Below are 23,971 nucleotides of genomic sequence, written 5' to 3'. Positions count from 1 at the left end.
TTAGGTATGAATGGTGGTAGAACCCTAATAAAATCACCTTCCGATAAAGACAAATTTATTTAAACAATTCTTCTAAACATTTCTCTCTAATAATTTGTATAGTTTCTTCAATAGGCGAGTTAGGGGTTACAGGAGAATTACTGTTAAGACACAAAGACTCCACCTCTGGTAAAATAGGAGACATCACCATGGTATACATGTCCTTCTCTGGAAATAATTTCTCTTAAACTATTATTAATGTAATAGCTTAAAACTTACCATTTATTAAAGGACTTTGCCTAGTAGGTGACTTCATCAGGTGTTCATTAGGTATCAAATTAATACACCCAGTATCGTAATCCACTGACATAATGCACTTGGGAACCTTTAACGGATTTTCTGCCTCGCCATTCTCACTGCTTGGTGCTGGTGAGGTCACAGTTGCTTTTGGTGAGGCCACCATGGTCTCAGATGGTTCCGAAATCCTTACAACCGATCCGGGTGGATTCACGGGGCATTTATGAGATCTCTGACTAACTTTGTATCTGAAACTTTTATTGCAAGCTGTACATTTATAAGGCATTACTCCTGTATGGATCCGCATGTGCACCAGATATGATACCCTTTGCCGAAACCGTTTGCCTAAAAACGCCAATTAATTGGTCAATAAAAACTAGATTAATTAGAAATTCCAAACCGCATATTTCACATGCAAAAGGTCGCTCTCCAGAATGGATCCTGGCATGGTTTTGTAACGTGGAATGTTCTTTAAATGCTCTGCCGCATTCGTTGCACTGATACGGTTTTTCAGAGGAATGGTAGAGCATGTGCTTGTGGTAGGATTGTTGGAAGGTGAAGGCTTTGTTGCAGATTGAGCAAGAATAAGGCATTTCTCCTAAAAATGTCTTGATTTAATAAAAATCGATTTAGGAGTGACTGAATGTGATTACCAGTGTGTAGCCGTTTGTGTTTCTTCAGGAAATACTTTGTGGTGAACATTTTGGCGCACACGTCGCAGCTCCATTGTTTGCAGTCTGGGGTTTTCGGACTTGAAACTAGAGATTTTAATGAAAAATTAATTTAATTAATTGTTTCAGTTTTTTTATGAATTTTTGCATTGTAATTTAAGTTATCAAAAAAAAGAGAATTTGAGTTAAAGTTTAATATTTTATAAGGAATTTTAACGGTGGAATATGGGCTAAGCGTGTGTAATGCCTAGACTCGTCTTTGAATTAATTTGGTTTCTTGGTTTTTCTTTAATTTATAACTTCGTTTAGTTTTATGGATGTTTTTTGGGTTTCCTTTTAAGTTTCTCGTTTTTCCAATTAGCATTTCCTATATTTTCGTACACAACTTTCCCAGTTTTGCTTAGTGTAGGTAAAAATAATGTTAAGTAAATATTTCATAAACAATTCTAACAAATCAAAGCTACCAGTTAAACAATTTTTTCCTGTCATTGATATTATTAACTTAAAAAATATTTTGTCTTTAGTTTCTTATTATCTAAAGAAATGTTTAATGGCCTGGAAAAGTTTTCCCTTTTTGTCATCAGAATTTCTTCATTCGCGGGATTTTTGAGCTGGGAATTATGATTTGTAAATATATTTGTAAATATGGTCCTTCGAACCGTATTTCACTTACCAATTAGACACAGCTTCTGGTACTTAATATGTATAATTTCCAATACCCAATTTTAATTTTTTTAATTCCTTGAACCAGTATTCTTATTTACTATTTTATTAATATATTCATTGAATATCTATTAAAATTTTATATATTTCAATAGTTTTTACCAGATATTTAAATTTTTATAATTTCAATATATTTATTTCTAATTTTATTTGGTTCTTTTTATTCATTTTTTAAGAAACCTTCAACTTTCTGAAAAAAATTAAATTTTTCTTTATAAGAATGTTTAGATTCGCGATCTTTGGATTGAGTTACATTGTTTGGTCCTTGGAACCAGATTTCACTTATAAATTATACACTAAGCGGTTTTTTTGGTACTAAATAAGTATAATCTGCACCATTGAAATAGATATTTAAATATGATTTTGCCTATAAGCTTTTATTTTTTTTTTATTTTTAATTGCCCGGAAAAAATTTAAAAAAATCTCTTTTTATCATCAGAATTTCTTCACTCGCCGGATTTTTGAGCTATAAATTATAAAAGTTTGTCCCTTCGAACCGTATTTAACTTATCAATTAGACATTGCTTCTGGTACTTGATATGTATAATTTGCTTTCACAAATTAGTTATTTAAATATGAATTTGCAGAATTCCTAATAGTGAATTTTGATCCTTTGAACCAGAATTCTTATTTACTATTTTATTAATATATAGATTGAATATGTATTAAAATTTTAAATATTTAAATAGCTTTTGTCAGATGTTTACATTTTTATAATTCCAATATATTTATCTCATGTGGTTCTTTCAGGCATTTTTGGTAATTTTTTTTAAACCTGGAATATCTGCACTCATCTGAAATATTCTCCATTACTAAGATATATTTTAAGATTCTAATATACTTATTAATTTTATTTGGTTGTTCCAGGCACTACAAGTCATTTTTATTCATTCTTTAACTGCCTGGAAGAAAATTTTTAATACATTTTCAACTGCCTGGAACAAATACAAAATTTCCCTTTTTGCGGTAATGTACTCCCAGTTGTTTTTTTCATAAATTTCAGGTTTTTCAGGCACCAATTAATTTTTATTCCTTCTTTGGCTGCCTGGAAGATATTTTAAGAAACCTTGAACTGTCTGAAAAAAATTAAAAAAAATCCCTTTTTGTCATCAGAATTTTCTCATTCGCGGGATTTTTGAACTAGAAATTATAAAAATTTGGTCCTTCGAACCGTATTTAACTTATCAATTAGACATTGCTTCTGGTACTTGATATGTATAATTTGCTTTAACAAATTAGTTATTTAAATATGAATTTGCAGAATTCCTAATAGTGAATTTTGATCCTTTGAACCAGAATTCTTATTTACTATTTTATTAATATATAGATTGAATATGTATTAAAATTTTAAATATTTAAATAGCTTTTGTCAGATGTTTACATTTTTATAATTCCAATATATTTATCTCATGTGGTTCTTTCAGGCATTTTTGGTAATTTTTTTTTAAACCTGGAATATCTGCACTCATCTGAAATATTCTCCATTACTAAGATATATTTTAAGATTCTAATATACTTATTAATTTTATTTGGTTGTTCCAGGCACTACAAGTAATTTTTATTCATTCTTTAACTGCCTGGAAGAAAATTTTTAATACATTTTCAACTGCCTGGAACAAATACAAAATTTCCCTTTTTGCGGTAATGTACTCCCAGTTGTTTTTTTCATAAATTTCAGGTTTTTCAGGCACCAATTAATTTTTATTCCTTCTTTGGCTACCTGGAAGATATTTTAAGAAACCTTGAACTGTCTGAAAAAAAATAAAAAAAATTCCCTTTTTGTCGTCAGAATTTTCTCATTTGCGGGATTTTTGAGCTGGAAATTAAAAAAATTTAAACCATATTTAACTTATCAATTAAACATTGCTTCTGGTACTTGATATGTATAATTTGCTTTAACAAATTGGTTATTTAAATATGAATTTGCTGAATTCCTAATGGTAAATTTAAGTTTTTTTGATCCTTTAAACCAGAATTCTTATTTACTACTTTATTAATATATTCATTGAATATCTATTAAAATTTTATATATTTTAATAATTTGTCAGATTTTCATAATTCCAATATATTTATTTCATGTGGTTCTTCCAGGCGTTCTTTTTTTTTTAACCTGGAATATCTGCTCTCATCTGAAATATTCTCCATTACTAAGATATAATATTTTAAAATTTCAATATATTAATTTAATTTGGTTGTTCCAGGCACTACAAATCATTTTTTCTTAATTCTTTGACTGCCTGGAAGAAAATTTGTAAAAAATTTTCAACTGCCTGGAACAAATACAAAATTTCCCTTTTCACTGTGATGTACTCCCAGTTCTTTTTTCTTAAATTCCAGGTTTTTCAGGACTCCCAATTATTTTTTTTTCTTTCCTTGGCTGCCTGGAAGATATTTTAGGAAACCTTCAACTGTCTGAAAAAAATGTTTCTTTTCTTCATAAGAATGTCTAAATTCGCAATCTTTGATTTGAGTTATATTGTTTGGTCCTTCGAACCGGTTTTCGCTTACAAATTATACACTTCTAAGCTGTTTTTTTTGTTATTAAATAAGTATAATTTGCGCCATTGAATTAAATATTTAAATATGATTTTGGTACTCTCAATTAATTTCAACATTTTTTTTTATGTTATTATATGGTATTTTCAGGTTTTTTTACGATTTGCTTCTTTTTTTTCATTTTCTGAGATTTATTTAATTTTTTTGAGTTATTCTTAAGTTTTTGCGGTTTTGAGTTTCATCTTCTTATTTCAATTAATAATATATTCAAGTATATAATTTAATTCAAGTATTATTAGGTTTCATTAAGCAGAGTTGGATTTTTCATTTTTAAATTGTTAATAAAAATAATGAATTTCCTTGATTGGACTCATCCTTATTTGTCTATTTAAGAATTGCATGTTCTTCCATTTCCTAGATATTATTGGGTTTCTTCAGTTTTCCTTAGCGCTATTTATTTTTCTTATATTATCTTAAATTATTTATTTGATACTTCCATGTTTTTGTTTTAGGTATTTTCACTTTTATTCCTGACCTTCTTTCACTTTTACAACTGACGTTAACATTTCTTCAAAATATTCAAAAATTTTTGGACCTTGAGGTTCTCCAAATGAGTAGGAGTCAAATAAAAACTACATATTCACTTGCATTACCTTTACTTTGAGCATCGATATCCATAACAGAACTACTGGTTGGCTGACTCGTCGCATTTTCACTTTGAGTTAATAAATGCGTCGGAAGATCTATGTGGTTATTAAAGCCATAATGAGCAACCTAAAAATAATTCAGACTAGACCCATCAGTTTTCAATAATTCATAACTTGCCCTTAGATGCACCATAAGGCTCCCCCTCATCCTAAACCGTTTACTACACAAATGACAATGGTAACTGTACTTCCCAGTTTTCTCATCAGGGGACGTTTGGTGCAACAACTTCTGATGCAATTCCAAAATATTCTTATCGGTAAATGTAAAACTGCATATATCACAGGATATGATCGGTTGTGAAGGATTTTGAACGACTGTATCTTCAGGCGTCTTAGGATCCTTGATTGAATTTTAAAAAAGGCATCAGAAATACTCACTGTCAGTGCTAAGCTACTTACGCTCTTATCACAAATCTTACTGATCCTCGAGTCAATCTCCTCCTGGAATTTTTCCTCCTTTTGTGGTGCACCCTCACTCACATGACCGAACAAATGAATAGTCAACTTATCCAGACCTTTCAACACGTCTTGACAGACGGGACATTTTAGTGGTGCGGTCGCGACGTTTACCAGGGTGGTTCTGAGCGAATCCACCCCTTCGAAATGGGGTTTGCAACACAAGGGACACGATAGCAACATTTTTTTTATGTTGGATTAGTTAATATTAGTAAACATTAGGTCTAACAACCTTTGGCGTAAAAGTGTGTCGGGATCGCGCGGTGCATCGTGTACGTCGTTTTATATTTAGATTTAGCTCTCGGGCTAAATTTAGATATCTGGATGGAATTACGTTTTCGTTAAGATTTTTCGTTTGGGTTATTGTAAAGGTACAGGACAGTAGGGAATATGAGTAGTATATAGGAGCGCTGCCATCTGTATTGTCAGGAGTGAAATAGTTCGCATTACTTGTTTTAACAAGCAGTTTTGACGGTTACCCAATTGGACGAGGGAGAAATTTCAGTAGTTCTGACTTTTTTGTACTTGGATTTAATTGGTTCATCATGGTCTTTTCGCTCATATTCATTATATCTTAGTCAAATAGTTTTTTTTTGACTTGAAATATCTACGTTTGAGGCTAATGTTTAATGGTTTCTCTTATTGCAAAACGTCGTTTGTCTTAATTTTTTTACGATAGGACGAAGGACACAGCAAGAATGAATTGTGTGTCTCGAGTGTGAATCGAATAAAAATTTTAAATTTACGCTATTTAACCAATCCAAGCGATCAAATAGTTGATTAAAATCTAAAGTAATATTGTACCTAGAAATTGCTGATCATGTATATTATGTAAATGCGACCCAGAGTCATAAAACGGAACTTTTTGAGTCTTATCTTAATCTTAGTTTCTAGTTAATATAATATTCTGCCTCCAAAGGATTGTTTTTAATTAAAAGATAATTCAGATACTTTATCTAAAAAGTTACATAATTAAGAAATTGTTTTCTGTTCGTAATTTTTTCTTAAATTACATGGAAAGTGTCAACACGGAGTGGCAAAATTTAATTAAAATTCGAGAAAATTCATGTCGTTTGGATTGTCGATTTTGGTCGGACGGAGTACTGAACGGACATGCGCACCAATAGTGATGTAATAAATAGGCGTGGCAAAACATCAGCGCCACCTGTAAGCAGTTTATATTCAAGGCAATTTAAGACATATGTTATTTTATTTCAGTATTTTTTACAATTTTTGTCCTTCAGGACTCTGAAATATAATTTTCAATGTTTTATAGACCTGTGAGTTTATTGTTTTTATGTCTTGCATTTCAAATCCTCTGCTATATACTTCAGATTCGTTTACTAATTTTCACTTATTCCAGTCATTATAAAACATTGCTCATTTTATTCCAGAAATTTGTAATATACCTTTATGGTATATTACAAATTTCTAGGTCTGTGAGTTCATTTTTTCATGTCTTGCATTTCATGAAATTTTAAGTTTCCTGTCAGAAATTTCAAGCCATTTTTTAAATATTCCATTTTATTGGAGTAATTTTTATTTATATTCTAGGCATTTTAAATTATTTTTTTCTTTATTCCAGGAATTTGAAAAATATGTTTTCGAGGCCTGTAGGTTCATTATTTTTTCTTGCGTTTAAAGTTATTTTAAATTTTCTGTCAAGAATTCTAAGTTATTTCCTATATATTCCAAATTTTTGTACTAACTTTCATTTATATTCCATGAATTTTGAATCATTTCTTATTTTATTTTAGGAATTTGAAGTAAACCTTCATGTTTTTCAGGCCTGTGGGGTCATTGTTTTATGCCTTGTCCCTTCAAGTTTCCTGTCAGAAATTTCAAATCATTTCATATATATTCTTAATTTGTGCACTAATTTTCGTTTATATTTTAAGAATTTGTATTTGATAATCATTTCTCACTTTATTTCAGGAATTTCTAATATGTAAATTTCTAATATCTCTTTCAATTTTATGTATTCCAGACCTGTAGGTTTATTGTTTTATGTCATGCAATTTAAATCACTTTCGATTTCCTCTCAGGAATTTCAAGTAAATTCCTATGACTTCCAAATTTTTGTACTAATTTTCATTTATATTCCAGGAATCTTAAATCATTTCTTATTTTATTCCAGAAATTCGTAATGTTGTTTCATATTTATAGGTCTGTGGGTTCATTGTTTCATGTCTTGCATTTCATGTAATTTTAAGTTTCCTGTCAGAAATTTTAAGCCATTTTTTATATATTCCATTTTATTGGAGTAATTCTTATTTATATTCTAGGCATTTTAAATGATTTCTTACTTTATTCCAGGAATTTGAAATATACTTTCATGTTTCTGAGGCCTGTAGGTTCATTGTTTTATTTCTTACATTTCAATTTATTTTAAATCAGGAATTTTAAGTTATTTCCTATATATTCCAAATTTTTGTACTCCAAACTTATATTTCATGAATTTTAAATCATTTCATCATATTCCCTGTCTATTTTAAACGTTTCTACTAATTTTCATTTACATTCCAGGCATTTTAAATCATTTCTAAATTTATTTTAGTAATCTAAAATATACTTTCATATTCCAGATCTTCGAAGCAATTTTCATTTATATTCTGTGCATTCATATTCTTGTTAGGTACAGTTTCAAGTAGATATAGTTCCAAAATTTCGCACGTCAATAATCATTTTCAGTCAGTAAATGTTTTGTTTCTGCGGTCTATATGCTTTTGATGTAAATGGAATTAATTTCTTAATACTCTATTAGATTCCTCTTTTACAACTACTGGTTGCCCTGGATATAACATTCAAGACTGCACATTAGCCTTAATCTGTGAAGTGAGTGTTTCAATGGTAGAAATCGATATTTTTATTAGAAGTTGATAGCGATGACTCCTTTTATAGCTCTGCAGTAACTCTCACTCATTTTGTGTCTGCTATGATTTATTAATATCGAAAAAAGCCAACCAACCACAACTTTTTCAATTCATACTAAATTTTCAAAACTAAAATATATATAGTGCGTCACTATTCCATTTAATTAGGAAGTATTACTATACCATACCATCTTGGGCTAATCCATTATATACTACAAGGACATATTTATTAACAAGCCATTGAGAATATCACTTATATTAAAAATAATATTGATTAACGTAAAACTAGGAAAAAAATTAGTTCCCTCATTTCCGGCTAATGACCAGGCATAAGTTCATCATAATTTTTTTTTCTAAGTGGGATAATCATTTTGTACGTCTCTACTACTATTGAAAGGTTTACTATCAAGGATGCCAATAAATAAATTCAACTATTGATCGTACGTATGCCTTGTCGCGTTTGCATGCTATTGTTTTTCGGAAACGAAATCTGCAGTTGGAGATCACGTTTTAATTTATTTTGGAAGTGATGTGAAACAGATGAATATAAAGAAAGTGAACATATAGAGCCTGGGTAAATTGATATCTGCTTACCAAGTTGTCTAGAGCCTCAAGCCAATAAAATCCAGAGTGATAAGATATAAAGCTTCTCAACTTGAGTTGTCAACTTCGATCTATAAAACCAACAGTCTAATTTTCAAAAAACATACCCTATAAACTTGTTATTAAATGGCACAAACTAGAGTTATGTTTGCAGACTCTCGTCCTTCAATCTCGTTTGAAATAAAAACTCTTCACATATATTAAAACATCTTCATAAGATGAGCGTGGCGGGAGTGTGGATAAAAACCCATTTAAGATGCTGAAAATTGAATCTGTTCAATCACTGCCTCACAAATGGCTGGAAATTAGTGTACAACTTATTAATATTTATTTTTTCTATTTAGTAGTGTCTTAGTTTTATTTGGAGTTGAAGTGGCATCATGACGGAATTGCTTAAGGTAAATAATTTAAAATTTTTTATGTTGGTTTATCATTAGATTGGTTTTTTTTTTGCAAATGCCAACGGCCTTATATTATTTGGTAATTTATTGCTTATATGCTAATTATTTGTCAACATAAGATGGACGCCCACATGACGACTTCTTGACCTATTAGCTATTTATTACGTTCATTGTAGTTTATGTATGTATTTATTTAAAATAAAATTGTGTATTAAATTACTCTCTTTTAGTTGATTTTGACCAATTTTTTTTTTAATTTTCATGTTTTATTGTACTATCTTTATCTATTATTTTTTTAAAGTTTTCTCTCCTTGAGTTTTACTTTTTTTAAAATCAATTATTTGAAAAAAGTATTTTGGTTTTATTATTGAGTTTCAAACAATTTTACAATTTTATTAAAATTATAGTTTTTTTTAATATAGACGAAGTAGCATTTATTCAGCTTTAATAATTTCTTTTTAAAATTTTTGTGTATCCTTTTTTAGATTCTTTATATATTGTATTTAATTCTATAAATATTTATTTATTAGCCTTTTTAATTATCTCAAATTATTTAAATTTTTCTTTAATTCTCTCAGATTTTTAAAAAAATAGAAGCGTGCATATAATTTATTTTTTTTTGTCTCTTCTCAGTTGAAATTCAATTTCAAAATTGGTTTTTTATAAGAAAAACGTAATACCCTTATTAATAATGTTGAGAAAAAAAAATTAAAAATACACTATAAAGAAAGCAATTTCAAGAATATAGAGTATAACTATAGTGTAAAATTTAATTAAACAAACAGGATAAAAAAAAACAAATAAAATAATAAAGAAACGAATGCAAAAAAGAATGACAAATAATGATAAGGCTATACAAGAATTCGAGAAAAACTTATTTATATGTATAAAAATATTTCAAAATAAGTAAATTGATTTTACATTACATTGCATTTTTAACATTAGGAAAAGTTGAATGATGAATCACATCCTATCTCTATAAAATTTCTTTATCAATTTTAGCAGTCCACAGGTCTTTTCCGTTTTAAAGATTTTTGAAATTTCTATTTATATTGCTTATTATTTTATTTTTATATATTGACCTTTTTAAAAATTTAAAATATTTTTAATTTTATCTTGCTTTTCTTTGACATTTGTTGAAATAATTACTCATCTAAGAAATTCTGATTTTTGCCTATTTCGTTTTTGGGTTACCAGTCATTTTTCGACTTTCCTTGAATAACATTTAATATTTTTTAATTCACTGTTTTTTGCAATGTTCACTTTTTTTTTTTGAATCCTGTTGTCCCTCTTTGGGTTTCATTTGATCAAAAAAATTCTTGCTTATATTTAGATTTTTTGCCTTTTCTTAAAAATATGAAACTAAAAATAAAAATGTAAAATAAGTAAACAATTTATTTTTCAACTTCCTCGACTTATTTCCTTATATTTATCAGGAAGTTGAAAGTTCATGTTTCAACTGCCTGAACGTAGTTCCTTATTATTTCTAGGTAATTGAAACATGAACTTTCAATCCAGGCAAACGAAGCCATTTTAGATTTCTTAAAAGTTAAAAAGTAATTTTTCAACTTCCTGGGCGTAATTCTTTATTTCTTTTAGGCAGCTGAAGGTTTATGTTTCATGTTCAGTTAAAAATTCATTTTTCAATTTCCTGGGCTAAATTCTTAATTTCTTTTAGGAAACTGAAAGTTCATGTTTCAACTACCTGGACGTAATTCCTTATTATTTCTAGGCAATTAAGACATGAACTTTCAATCCAGGCAGTTAAAGCTATTTTTAATTTTTCCAGGAAGTTAATAATTCATTTTTCAACTTTCTGGGCTAAATTCTTTATTTCTTTTAGGAAGCTGAGAGTTCATGTTTCAACTGCCTGAAAATAAGGACTATTCTTTTTTAGGCAGTAAGTCTTTTATAGTTTTTCCAGAAAGTCAAAAATAAATTTTTCAAATTCCGGGAGATAACTTGTTATTTGTTTTAGCAGTTGAAAGTTTATTTTTCAACTGCCTGGACGTAATTCCTTATTATTTCTAGGCAATTAAGACATGAACTTTCAATCCAGGCAGTTGAAGCTATTTTTAGTTTTTTCCGGAAGTTAATAATTCATTTTTCAACTTCCTGGGCATAATTCTTTATTTCTTTTAAGAAACTGAAAGTTCATGTTTCAACTGCCTGGACGTAGTTCCTTATTATTTCTAGGTAACTGAAGCATAAACTTTCACTCCAGGTAATTGAACCATTTTAAATTTTTCCAGGAAGTTAAAAATTAATTTTTCAACTTTCTGGGCTAAATTCTTTATTTCTTTTAGGAAGCTGAAAGTTCATGTTTCATCTGCCTGGAAATAAGGACTATTCTTTTCCAGGCAGTAAGTCTTTTAGAGTTTTTCCAGGAAGTCAAAAATTAATTTTTCAAATTCCTAGACATAACTTGTTATTTGTTTTAGCAGTTCAAAGTTTATTTTTCAATTGTCTGAACGTAATTCCTTATTATTTCCAGGCAATTAAGACATGAACTTTCAATCCAGGCAGTTAAAGCTATTTTCAATTTTTCCAGGAAGTTAATAATTCATTTTTCAACTTCCTGGGCGTAATTCCTTATTTCTTTTAAGCAGCTGAAAGTTTATGTTTCAACTGCCTGGACGTAGTTCCTTATTATTTCTAGGCATTTTAAACCATTTTAAATTTTTCCAGGAAGTTAATAATTCATTTTTCAACTTCCTGGGCATAATTTTTTATTTATTTTGAGCAGCTGAAAGTTCATTTTTTAACTGCCTGGAAATAAGGACTATTCTTTTCCAGGCAGTAAGTCTATTAGAGATTTTCCAGGAAGTGAAAAATTAATTTTTCAAATTCCTGGACATCATTTGTTATTTGTTTTAGCAGTTGAAAGTTTATTTTTCAACTGCTTGGACGTATTCTCTAATTTCTTCCAGGCAGTTTAAGCTATTCCTAGTTTTTCCATGAAGTTGAAAATTCATTTTGCATCTTACTGGACGAAATTTACTATTTCTCTCATATCTTTGAAAGTTCATGTTTCAACCGCGTGGACGTAATTCCATGTTTGTTTCAGGCAGTTGAAAGTTCATGTTTCAACTACCTGGACGTAGTTCCTTATTTCTGCCGACAGTAGAGGTCATTTCTGGTTTTTGCAGGAGTTGAGAATTAAATTTTTAACTGCCTGGATGTATTTCCTCATTTTATAAATATTGTCAGTCGTTATTAAATGATAATCGACGTATGTGCGTAAAACTACAATTTTCAGATGGTAAAGAGTGGGAAAACTGGACGCATTAGATAAATTTACCACTTCAAATTATTCTCACATATAACTGATGACATATTTCGAGCTGTTGATGATGGAAATTATACTGTATTTGTGTTATTGGACTTCAGTAAAGCATTCAACAATATTAACTATTTCATTTAATTTTGAAATCATGTGGTGCATATTCCGAATCTATCAAACTTTTTAAATTATATTTGATCGGTACCAAAGCTTGAAAGTTTTTGTCGTACTTATTGTTATCCCGACAACACTCAGTTTTACTTTTCTTTCCCTGTCGAGAATCTGAAAAATACCATTGAAGTAATCAATAAAGATCTTGATGATATTGCATACATGTCTGCTGAGCATTCATTAATATTAAATTCTAGAGAATCAGTAGGCATGCTCTTTGGCAATAGAAATAAATCGAACTCATGGAAGAGAATGTGCGACTAATCATCATTTAACGAACAAATTTAAAGTTCTAATATTCTCAGAAATTTAGGTTTGATTTTGGATGAGAAGTTGCAGTTGCACGTTACACAATAACACGCATTACATAGAGCCTAACTAGAGCATTGCAACGTTTATATCCTCATCAGGATTGCTTGAGTATTTGAGTAATTCTATTAAAAAATAAAACTTTGATTCTTTTTATTTTTAGCTTTTTTAGCTTGCATTAGAATCTCAGGTTTTTGGGTTTTTTTCCAGTCTTCTAAATTTTAATGCGATTTTTTGTTTCTTTTTTAGTTTTCCCAATTTTATTCTTTATTTCTTCCATTACTTTCATGGTTCTTCCTTTAGTTTCCACTGATATATGAAATATTTTCTCTCATTTCTTCTTGAATTGATTCAATATTTTCTTAATATCCTTTACAAGTCCACTTAGGTTTTTTGATATTTCTCTACATATATATGATTGAATTTCATCACTTTTCATGTTTTCTTTAAATAACTTAATGCTATTTATGTTTCTGATTAACTAATTTTCTTCTTCAAGGACCAACTTAATTGAAACATTATTTACGATATAATCCTGTTATTTATTCATTTTTACCAAATACCACGCTCGCTATGGAAATTACATACCGAACAAAATCTTTGGGCTACTCTACATAATAGACTGACCTCTTAGAACAGGTGTTAACCATTACTGACATATCCTATATTTACCCATTGTCTGAGATAATATACTAAAAATAAAAACGGTTAAAAAGTTCATATTTTTATTAATAAAGTGAGTGGCTAAGGCCAAACAATCGAATGTGCTAAGAGAATATTTGAAAATCATTATTAATGAGCAAACCAGAATATAAATTTTTGGTTTAATTTATCGTTTGGGTTAAATGTGTGCATGTTTTGGGTATACAAGGTGACTCAACTTTAATGTAGAATTTTAAGCAAAAAAAAACGCAAAAAAAACACATTTTAAAACATCTCGTATAGAATACTCTGTTTAACCGAATTTGAATAATTTTTACATTAGCATTTAAAATCCGGGTAAATGGATAGCAACAATTCAGTTTCCTTATTTATTTTATGCATTAAATGGATTTTAATTTTAATGATTTTTTTTTGTTGCCGGAGGTTCGTAAATAAATTGAAAGTTGCAATTTAAACAATCTCTTTTTTATTATTCGTTAAAAGGTAAAAGAAATATTACTCTAAGATCCCTATTAGCATCTAATGGCCTTCATATACTAATTCTTCGTTTATTGTTTATAAATTTTTAAATTGTCCGCTATGCCTAAATGGTGACGTAATTCTTTAAAAACGATAAGGCTCGTACTTTATTTTAGTATTCCCCAGGATGTTTATTATGTTGGTGAGCATTAATTAAACATAAACCGAGATAGGGGGAAAGGTCAATGCTAATATGGATATAGATATAGATGGTGTCAAGAAAAATATGAAAAAGGCTTTTTTGAGGGATATAATTAGCGAAAATTAAAGAAAAAAACAAGAAAATTGTGGCAAAATGCTGATTTAACTTAAGAAAAAAGTTCACAGAATTGTCGAATTAATTTTTTTTTAATAATTGAGAAGATCTAAGGGGTCTTAGACCTAAAGAAGAAACACTGAAAAAATAAAAAGAAAATTAAAAAAAATTAAGTTATCGAGAAAATGTGACCAAATTAAAAGAAACTTAAGAAAAATTAATGAAGAAACTTATTATTGTAATGAACAGAGGTAATAAAGTAGAAAATATTCAAGACAATCAGTAGAACGCTAACGTATCCAAAAATCTTCAAGAAATTGCAGAAAATAGATGAAATTTAGATCATTAAAGAAAGTCATGTAAAAAAGTAGGTAAACTCAAAAAAAAGTTAAGGAAATTCAAAGAAAACTCCAAAAATAAAAAGAAATGAACAAGAAAAATGGAGTTTTCTGAAAAAATCGAAAAAGATATAAGGCTCAGTGGAACCCTTAAAAAATAAAATAGGACCAAAAAAAATAAAAACCGAAGGCAAAGCAGGAATAAATGTTAATAAATAAGAGACTACGTATAAGCTAAAACATAGAAAAATAATATAATAAAGCCCAATAATTTATAGGTTTTCGGAGAAAATCTAAAGCATTTGATCGAATATAGGGAAAGTAAAGAAATTCATAAAAAATAACTCGAAGAAAAAACAAAGGAAAAATTCGAAAAAACTGAAAAAATAATTAAATGATCCCAAGAACAAAGAAATTTGTCAAAACCAACAAATTTTTTAAAAGTTATAATAAAGCAGAAAATATACAAAAAATCAGTGGAAGCCTAAAAGATCCCAAAACTTTAAATAATTAAATAGGTAAATAAAGTTGAGATTTGCGAAAAACTCGAAAGAAGTCCAGTAACCTCTAAAAAAATCAAAAAAGTAAGTAAGTAAATAATGTACATTTAATTAGCAAAAATGTGCGGCGTATATAAATAAAATATGATATTGTCTAAAGATATTATACAATTAAATTGTTATTCGTTGCGTTCCACTTCATTTTCGAAATATCAAAGAATCGATCGCAAAATAGAAAAAGATCGCAAAAGAATCTCAAAAATTTAAAGTTAAGTGGGAATAAATATTAAAAAATAATTTTAAAAATATAACAAAAATTAAAGATCCCAAAAAGTCCAGCTATGATTTCCAAACAAAAATGGCAAACTCCAAAAAAAAAATAGCGGAAATAAAAATGATTATATAATTATTATTTTTTTCCGAAAAAAATCCAAAGCGTTAGATAGAATTTATGAAAAGTAAGAAAATTCATACAAAAATCGATGTAACTGAAAAAAGAATAATAAAGAAAAAATTCAACAAAACCTAAATCATCCCAAAAGAATGAAGAATATTTGTCAAAAATAAGAAGATTTGAAATGGTCAAGAGAGCTCAAAATATTCTGATTTTCCATTTAATTTAGAAACTTTTAATGAGTAAGGAAAATTGAATAGATAGAAAAAATAGGAAAAAATTAATTATTAGAGAAAATCTATAAAAAAATAAAAAGACTTTAATATAGATAATAGAAGCTGCTTCCAAGCAATTCTCTGGAAGAAATTGATAATTTAACTGCCTGAAAGTGCCGGAAAATGATTCCGAGTAGTGTCAACTGCCTAGACGTACCAAAAAAAATACTTTAATTACTTCAAAATTGCCACAGATGCCTAGAAAGTTGAATTTAACTACTTCGAACTCCGGTGATTGTTCTAATTAAAACTTCTTTTAGAGAATTCCGATCCATTAAGTTTTAATATTAAGTGTCAACTGCCCAAACAGATTAAAAAATTACTTCAATTACTTTAAAATTGTCTCAAATGCCTCGAAAAATTACGGTAACTACTTAAAACTCTAGAGAATTTTGCAGGCATTTGAAGCATCTTCCAAGAAATTTTCTGGAAGAAACAGATGCTTTCAACTGCCTAGAAGTGCCAGAAAATGAGTCCCTTTAGTGTCAGTTGCTTGAGCAAAACAAAAAATTAATTCAATTACCTCAAAGTTGCCTGAAATGCCCGGGAAGTTGGCTTTAACTACTTGGAACTCAAGTGACTATTTAAGGCAGTTGAAGTGCCTTTAGTACTTCTGTAAACTCTGTAGAAAAACACAATTTATAGAATTTTTCATTTCCTCTGTATCACCTATATCTACTTCTCAAATGCTCCAATGCTCAATGGAACCGCTAAAAAAATAAAAAAGATCTCAAAAAATATCAAAACCAAAGCAGAAATGAATGTTAAAAAATAAAAAATACGTGTAAATGAAAAACCTAAAAAATAATTTAAAAAATCCCAAAAGTTCGGAAAAAATTGAAAAATGCTTAAAATTCAATGAAGCTGGTGCCAAACAAAAATGACGAATCCAAAAAAAACAGCAGAAATAAAAGAAATATTTTTATACGAAAAATCTAAATCGGTAATCTAAAAGAAGTTATGACAAGTAAGGAAATTTAGAAAAAAATCAATGTAACTGAAAGAAGAATAACAAATAAAAAATTGTAAGAAAATTTTACAAAAAAATGAAGGAAGCCTAAAAATATCTAAAAAAATTCAAATGTAACAATAATAATAATAATTATTATAAAGGATTTATTTAGCATTAAAGCTACATAATATACTAGTACTAAGAGAGAACAAAGTGAAATTTTTTACTCCATGAGTGCCTGTAAGAAAAAAAATTGTCTCTTATTGGTACGTCAATATTTGTAGCTTTATTGCTATATAAATACAAAGAAATATCACCTAATCTAAATCTAATCTAAAACAAATTTTCATCACAGTCCTTTTTCATTATTGGTAACTTGTTAAATTCAGATAGTCCTTTAGGCAAAATCGAGTTAAGCATTTGATTTAAATTGTACTGATCTAATAAAATAAAGGCTGCACTTTTTTTGTTTTATAGCTATGTACATCTTTAAAAACCCTTAATATATATATCACATAAATAACTGGTATAAGCTATAGTTTAAAATTAACAAATACATATTTACCATAACCCTTTGCTACCCAGACACTATATATTAAAACACTTAACATACCAGTTTTACCATCTATCTGTCTACCACATCTGCCTCATGGCTCTATTCTGTATATACTCTTATACCATCTTATATTGTGGTAAATTGTACAATAAAGTAGAACGACATTGCAAATATGGAAGCGTTATAAAGAAAGAAGAATAAGGAAAATAATTAATAAACTTGAGAAACAAATATAAAACAAGGAAACCATTTAATGATGATACCTAATAAATTCTAGAATACTTTAATCACGAATTAAATTTAATAAAAAAAATTATCTTCGGTTTTTGAATACTGTTTAAAAAAGCATTATTTTAATTTTTTTTTATTAACATATAAATACTAATACAACCCCTTATATTTCAGATATTCCTTCTCGTATTTCTCCCACTCTACTTCACAAACGGCCAAAAAGATCCGGACGAGTCAAAACCGTACGAGTTCGGCTTCACCATTGACGGTCAACAACATCGTCACGAAAAAAAAGGTCCTTTAGAAAACAATTTATTCCTTTCAGGTCACAGAGGGAAACTTCAAATAATTGTTTCCCAAAAGCTCCGACTCATTGTAGATTCAAAGGACGCCGATTTTATAAGTGCAAAACATCATGACTTTTAGAAAAATCTTTCATGAAATTAACTAAACCAAGTTTTCCCGTTATAAAACTTTATGAATACGACATTGTTAAGAACTGAAAAGCCGCGAAAAACCGAAACATCGGAAACCTTTTCAGGGTCCGGATCGAACAATCAATATTAACACAGGGCATAAAAGGGCTCGAGAATTGAATATAAAACACCTTTTGTTCCTTTTTCAATGAAAAATATAAAAGCTTTTCTTGTTTTTGGGGCGGAGAGGGGGAGGCTTTTTGATGTTTTTCACCCCTTTTGGACGAGCTTTAATTCAGTAAATCAATGGAATATAAAATGAATATTTTTCCTAAATTAAATGTCCCTTGGAGCTAATCAGCAAGTAATTAAATTTCCTCAAAAACTATTGACTTAGGCAAGAAACTTTCATTAGAAAGTTTATCTCTTAGAACCATGATCTATTCCAGGTTTTTTTCAAAACTGGTGATACTTGAATAAAACTTTCTATTTCCAGACGAGAAAGGCATTATTCAAGGTGAATTTGGATTCATTACAGCCGACGGCATCTACCACGTGACAGTTTATGCCACAGACGAAAATGGCAAATTTAAAATACTCAGCACAAGAAACTTAAGGATAAGTGCTCGTAAGTTACCCATTAACCATAACGAACGATTGCTTTAAATTAATAAATTTTAGCCCTAGATGGTTCTCCTTTCAAAGGAGAAATCTCACCTGAAGCAAACAAGTATCGTAAGCAAGCGAATCTACCTCCATTACCCTCCTCACCTGATGTAGCACCGAACGCTTTATCCCTTCCAGCACCTTCACAGTCTTCCCAGCAGGTGCAAGGTGCTACCACACCAAAAGCTTTTCAGAAGTTTACCACTCCGTCTACCATAAAACCTGCTTGTGGTAAGTATTCAAACATAAGTCAATTATATTCCATTCTAATTCATCTCTTTATTTCCAGCTGGATGTGGCTATGTGACCACTCCCAAACCAAAGCCTGGCCAATCTCCGTTCGAGTTTGAACACTCGATATTCCAGAAGCCAAACCAACCTGGACAAGGTAAGAAAATGTTGATTTTTAAATTGATTTAGGTTGATTGATTGATTGTAGAATTGGGGCAAAATAACCAAGTGGGAAGTCAAATTGATCCACAACAAATTTCACCACAACTTAATGAGGCTTTTGGTGGTTTATCTGAACAGACTCCTAGAGGTAGATGTCAGATTTTTAATTTTCATCGGCATATGCAAGGCTTATCATCATTAGAAAGGTTTCATGTTTGGTGGAATTGACATAAGTGGATATCACTCCTCGTTTCCTGCATCATCGATATTCATTGGCATTTTATCGCTTTTGAGTCCAACAATATTCAGCTTTTATCACTTTTTCTATAAACCTCTCAAACCAGATACTTATTAAATTGTTTCTATGTTGCGTATTTCACAGAAACACAATTTTTTTGATTGGCACAAATTTATTTAAGATAAAGGAGGTAATAGTCACGAGTTAAGGCATGCTTTAATTTGCCTTGTCAAACTAGTGAAATTTTCTAATGAACATATATGATAACCTATAAATCTTTTCAAATGAAATTTGAATGATACTAGTGCAAGACATCAGCATAATCTGGAAAATATTAATAGTAGTAATTAATTCTGGTATCAAAAAGTTGGTAATTTTAGCGTTTGAACTTTTAACAAAGTCATATCGGAATCTTATGAGAATTGAAAATAGAGTAGTAAAAAAGAGCAGTTTCAAGAAAATGTCCATAACTCAAAAACCAAGAAAGCTATACTTATGAAAATTTACACACAAATTCTCCTAATAAAATAATTAGATACCTATTTCAGCGTTTTTTGAAAAAAGTACAAAGAATTGAAAAAACATGTTTTTTTATGAAAAAGTGATATTTTTTAAAGACTAATTTCGCGAAAATGTCCATAACTCAAAAATCAGGAAGGTTATGCTTATGAAAATTTACACACAGATTCTCCTAATAAAATCATTAGACACCTATTTCAGCGTTTTTTGAAAAACTTACAGGGAATTAAGAAAAACATTTTTTATGAAAAAGTGACTTTTTAAAGTGTAATATCGAGAAAATTTTCATAACTCAAAAATCAAAAAGGCTATACTTATGAAAATTTACACGCAGATTCTCCTAATAAAATCATTAGATACCTATTTCAGCGTTTTTTGAAAAACGTACAGGGAATTGAAAAAACATGTTTTTTTTATGAGAAAGTTATTTTTTTTTTAAGTTATTTCGAGAAAATGTCCATAACTCAAAAATCAAGAACGCTATACTTATGAAAATCTACGCACAGATTTTCCTAATAAAATTATTAGACACCTATTTCAGCGTTTTTTTTTAAACTTACAGGGAATTAAGAACAATATTTTTTTAATGAAAAAGTAAATTTTTTTAAAGAGTAATTTCAAGAAAATTTCCATAACTCAAAAAACAAGACAGCTATATTTATGAAAATTTGTACACAGATTCTCCTTTTAAAATAATTTGACACCTATTTCAGCGTTTTTTGAAAAAAGTACAAGGAATTGAAAAACATGTTTTTTTATGAAAAAGTGATATTTTTTAAAGACTAATTTCGAGAAAATGTCCATAACTCAAAAATCAAGAACGCTATACTTATGAAAATCTACGCACAGATTTTCCTAATAAAATTATTAGACACCTATTTCAGCGTTTTTTTTTAAACTTACAGGGAATTAAGAAAAATATTTTTTTAATGAAAAAGTAAATTTTTTTAAAGAGTAATTTCAAGAAAATTTCCATAACTCAAAAAAAAAGACAGCTATATTTATGAAAATTTGCACACAGATTCTCCTTTTAAAATAATTTGACACCTATTTCAGCGTTTTTTGAAAAACTTACAGGGAATTAAGAAAAATTTTTTTAATGAAAAAGTGACTTTTTAAAGAGTAATATCGAGAAAATTTTCATAACTCAAAAATCAAAAAGGCTATACTTATGAAAATTTACACATAGATTCTCCTAATAAAATCATTAAATACCTATTTCAGCGTTTTTTGAAAAACGTACAGGGAATTGAAAAAGCATGTTTTTTTTATGAAAAAGTTATTTTTTTTTAAGTTATTTCGAGAAAATGTCCATAACTCAAAAATCAAGAACGCTATACTTATGAAAATCTACGCACAAATTCTCCTAATAAAATCATTAGACACCTATTTCAGCGTTTTTTTTTAAACTTACAGGGAATTAAGAAAAATATTTTTTTAACTATAAATATTATTTAACTAAAAATAACTATAAATTCCAGGACAACCCCAAAAAACCCCTGCTAGTCTTCATAACAACTTGGCTACAGATACTCAATATCCTACTGGACAAGCTAGTCCTATCTCGCAGCAAGCAGCTGGATCATTAGGACACCAAAGTCAGCAAGGAGGATCGCCACCTCAATACCAAGCCACCGCAGGACCACAAACCACGAACTACAACACATTTGCTGGAGGAATACCTATACTACAGTCATTGCAACCAGGACAAGCAGGATCTCAACAGCCTGGGAGCTTTGGAGGAGGACCACAGACTTCTGACTACAACACTTTTGGTAGTGGAGTACAATCTCCTGTCGAACAACCAGGATCTCAGCAGCTTGCTGGTGAATTGAATCAAGCACAACCAGGCCAAGCCGGTTTTCAACAAACTGGAAACTTTGCAGGAGGTCAACAGACGAATTATAATTCTCTTGGTGGTGGTGGTTTGAGTCAAGCACGACCAGTGCAAGGGGGTTTTCAACAACCTGGAAACTTTGCAGGTATACTATATTTATTTACTTGATAAAGGTGAATGAGTGCTAGTGATTGCAGGAGAAGCAAACCCATTACAGCTTCCTGGACAAGGGCCACAAACGCCAGTTTCGGAGTTACCTCCAGTATCTGTTTCTGGAGGGGTTATCCATGTTGGCGGAGATAAGCAGCAGGATATACCTATTAAAGACAAGTTTCCTGGTACATTAGTTTATTTAATTTACATCCACTTTAAATTACCATATCGTTTGTTGCAGGTATGTCTGATGGCTTACCAGAAGAAATTGAGGAGAAAGACATCACGAATCTTTTATATAAATTTCATTATTTTGTTGGGTTCCATGGACACTATGAGAAAGGGTTGAAGAACGGTGCTAAGATTGGAGGGTACGAATTAGTTAGACTCTTGAAATATTGGTGAAACTGATGAAATTTTTTTTCCAGTTATTTCGTCAATGGTAGAGATGGAATCAGTCGGGTGGTGACTTACGTTGCTGACGAGAACGGTTACAGACCCAAAGTGAAGTTTATTAACTTGGGACTCGATTCTGACGAGACCCCTAAGCCAGAAACCGAGAAGAAGTTCGGACTGAAGAGTTTCGAGTTTGTGTGGTATCCTTTGTAAATATGTTTAGGTTATATGTTATTGTTTTGTTGATGAAATAAATGGTTTTTTAATTAAATCCTTTAAAAAGGTCTGATTTATGTCTAAAATTAGAGCTATAGAAAATGGTGGTGAAAGGTGAACCAGTGCTAGTTTCACCATTTTATGGAGAAAAATGTTGTTTGGTATTGAAATGTCCAAGAAAAGTTTAGTATTGTAGAAGATGTATGCTAGATTTAAGCTGTAAAGAACAGAACTATTAAAGTAAGGAATATCGGGAATGTATTTTTCAGAAAAAACTTTTTATTCCTTAATATCAGTTTTTACTGACTCCTGAAATATTCCTTCATTTTCATCAAATCTAATTTCAGTTTTTTCGAAACCAAGTTAACGTGACAAAGTTAACTGTTTTGACTTTTCTTGGATTTCCCTAAATCGTTCCAGAATCAACATGCAGTTGCCTGTATTCCAGGCAGTTAAAGTCATTTACAAGTAGAATCTTCGACTGCATGAAAAAAAAAGAAAATTTAGGGTCAAACTGTTTTTATTTTTCTGGAAATTCTTGGGTTGCTCCAGAACCAACATTGAACTGCCTGAAATAAGAATCATATTTTCACTTTATGTATTTTTCTTTTATTTTCATTTCTTTTGTCTTACCTTTAAAAATATTGATGGTTTTTTGAATGTTCTATTTTCCATTTTTAAATTTGACTTAAGCTTTATCTCACGATTTGAAATGAATGAATTAGATGATTTTCTACTGGTAAATTGTTAAATTTATCGAATTTCTATAAAAAATAAAATGTAAAAAATAATTTAAAAATTTTATAGATCTTAGGCTCTGATATTATATTTTATGAGGACGTTTTAAGAACATTTATTTCTCCAAGTTTTTTAAAATGTATCCCATTAAAATTAAAAAAAAAGCAGCTTTGAATAATATCAAATAAATATTAAAAAATATAAAAAAAACAATATTTTATACAATATCCATTTAGGTTATGTCTAGGATATGCATATAAACATAACTAGTTTCTCACCCTCTAAAGATATATTAGAATTTTCAAAAAACAAATTACACTTTTAAATATAAAATGAGAAATTAATAATTTTATAATTTTATTTACGTCAAATCCATTAAAGTTATGCATTATGAGCATTATTGTTTGAATATTGTTGGTTACGCAAAAAAAAATATAATTTTATAGTAAACAGACATTTAATCTTTTTGAATTTTTAATGGTAAAGATGCATGAAGGAAGGAAGGAGTCAATATCTTCTCACTCACTTAGATTTTCCAAATAATAATTAACCCTCATATTTCAATTTTTAGTAAAGAAATAAAAAAATTAGGTTTTGCAGTATTTTTCTGAAAGAGGTTAAGTTGAAACTGTTTTGATTTTCCTTGGATTTCCTTGGATAATTTCAGAATCAACATATTTAACTACCTGGAAGAAAACGAAATTAAAAAAAAATTATTCCAGGCAGTTGAAGTCAGTTAAAAATAG

General features: G+C 29.3%; 2 protein-coding genes across 4 annotated transcripts; one reads left to right on the top strand and one right to left on the bottom strand.

Annotated features, from left to right (window-relative positions):
• Positions 1–38: 38 nt before the first annotated feature.
• Positions 39–5,649, bottom strand: LOC126743647 (zinc finger protein ZFP2). Its single transcript, XM_050450834.1, has 7 exons — positions 5,273–5,649; positions 4,992–5,213; positions 4,820–4,940; positions 930–1,034; positions 677–874; positions 259–621; positions 39–207 (listed from the first exon to the last, which is right to left on the bottom strand). The coding sequence occupies exons 1-7, from the start codon at positions 5,510–5,512 to the stop codon at positions 56–58; spliced, it is 1,401 nt and encodes a 466-aa protein (XP_050306791.1). The 5' UTR covers positions 5,513–5,649; the 3' UTR covers positions 39–55.
• On the top strand, positions 5,558–22,542 carry LOC126743646 (protein lethal(3)malignant blood neoplasm 1). 3 transcript variants are annotated; one of them, XM_050450832.1, is made up of 11 exons: positions 5,558–5,700; positions 9,150–9,203; positions 17,828–17,948; positions 18,566–18,697; positions 18,751–18,966; positions 19,025–19,123; positions 19,175–19,276; positions 21,367–21,867; positions 21,920–22,060; positions 22,117–22,246; positions 22,304–22,542. In XM_050450832.1, the coding sequence occupies exons 2-11, from the start codon at positions 9,186–9,188 to the stop codon at positions 22,482–22,484; spliced, it is 1,641 nt and encodes a 546-aa protein (XP_050306789.1). In that variant the 5' UTR covers positions 5,558–5,700; positions 9,150–9,185; the 3' UTR covers positions 22,485–22,542. The 3 variants fall into 3 exon arrangements, with proteins under 3 accessions (XP_050306789.1, XP_050306788.1, XP_050306790.1); XM_050450831.1 differs by lacking the exon at positions 5,558–5,700 and having other exon boundaries at positions 8,556–9,203; XM_050450833.1 differs by lacking the exons at positions 5,558–5,700; positions 19,175–19,276 and having other exon boundaries at positions 8,562–9,203.
• The last annotated feature ends 1,429 nt before the right edge of the window (positions 22,543–23,971 follow it).

Source organism: Anthonomus grandis, chromosome 13 (assembly GCF_022605725.1).
Source record: "Anthonomus grandis grandis chromosome 13, icAntGran1.3, whole genome shotgun sequence".
NCBI lineage: Eukaryota > Metazoa > Arthropoda > Insecta > Coleoptera > Curculionidae > Anthonomus > Anthonomus grandis.
The sequence above is the reverse complement of the archived record's forward strand: the minus strand, read 5'-3'. Positions and strand labels throughout refer to the sequence as shown.

Coding starts and splice junctions, on each gene's coding strand:
- LOC126743646 (XM_050450832.1), top strand. Junction 17,949..18,565: donor ACATCGTCACGAAAAAAAAG/GTCCTTTAGAAA, acceptor TTCTATTTCCAG/ACGAGAAAGGCATTATTCAA. Junction 18,967..19,024: donor TACCATAAAACCTGCTTGTG/GTAAGTATTCAA, acceptor CTTTATTTCCAG/CTGGATGTGGCTATGTGACC.
- LOC126743647 (XM_050450834.1), bottom strand. CDS start 5,512: ATGTTGCTATCGTGTCCCTTGTGTTGCAAACCCCATTTCGAAGGGGTG. Junction 4,941..4,991: donor GCCTTATGGTGCATCTAAGG/GCAAGTTATGAA, acceptor AATTATTTTTAG/GTTGCTCATTATGGCTTTAA. Junction 208..258: donor GCAAAGTCCTTTAATAAATG/GTAAGTTTTAAG, acceptor AATTATTTCCAG/AGAAGGACATGTATACCATG.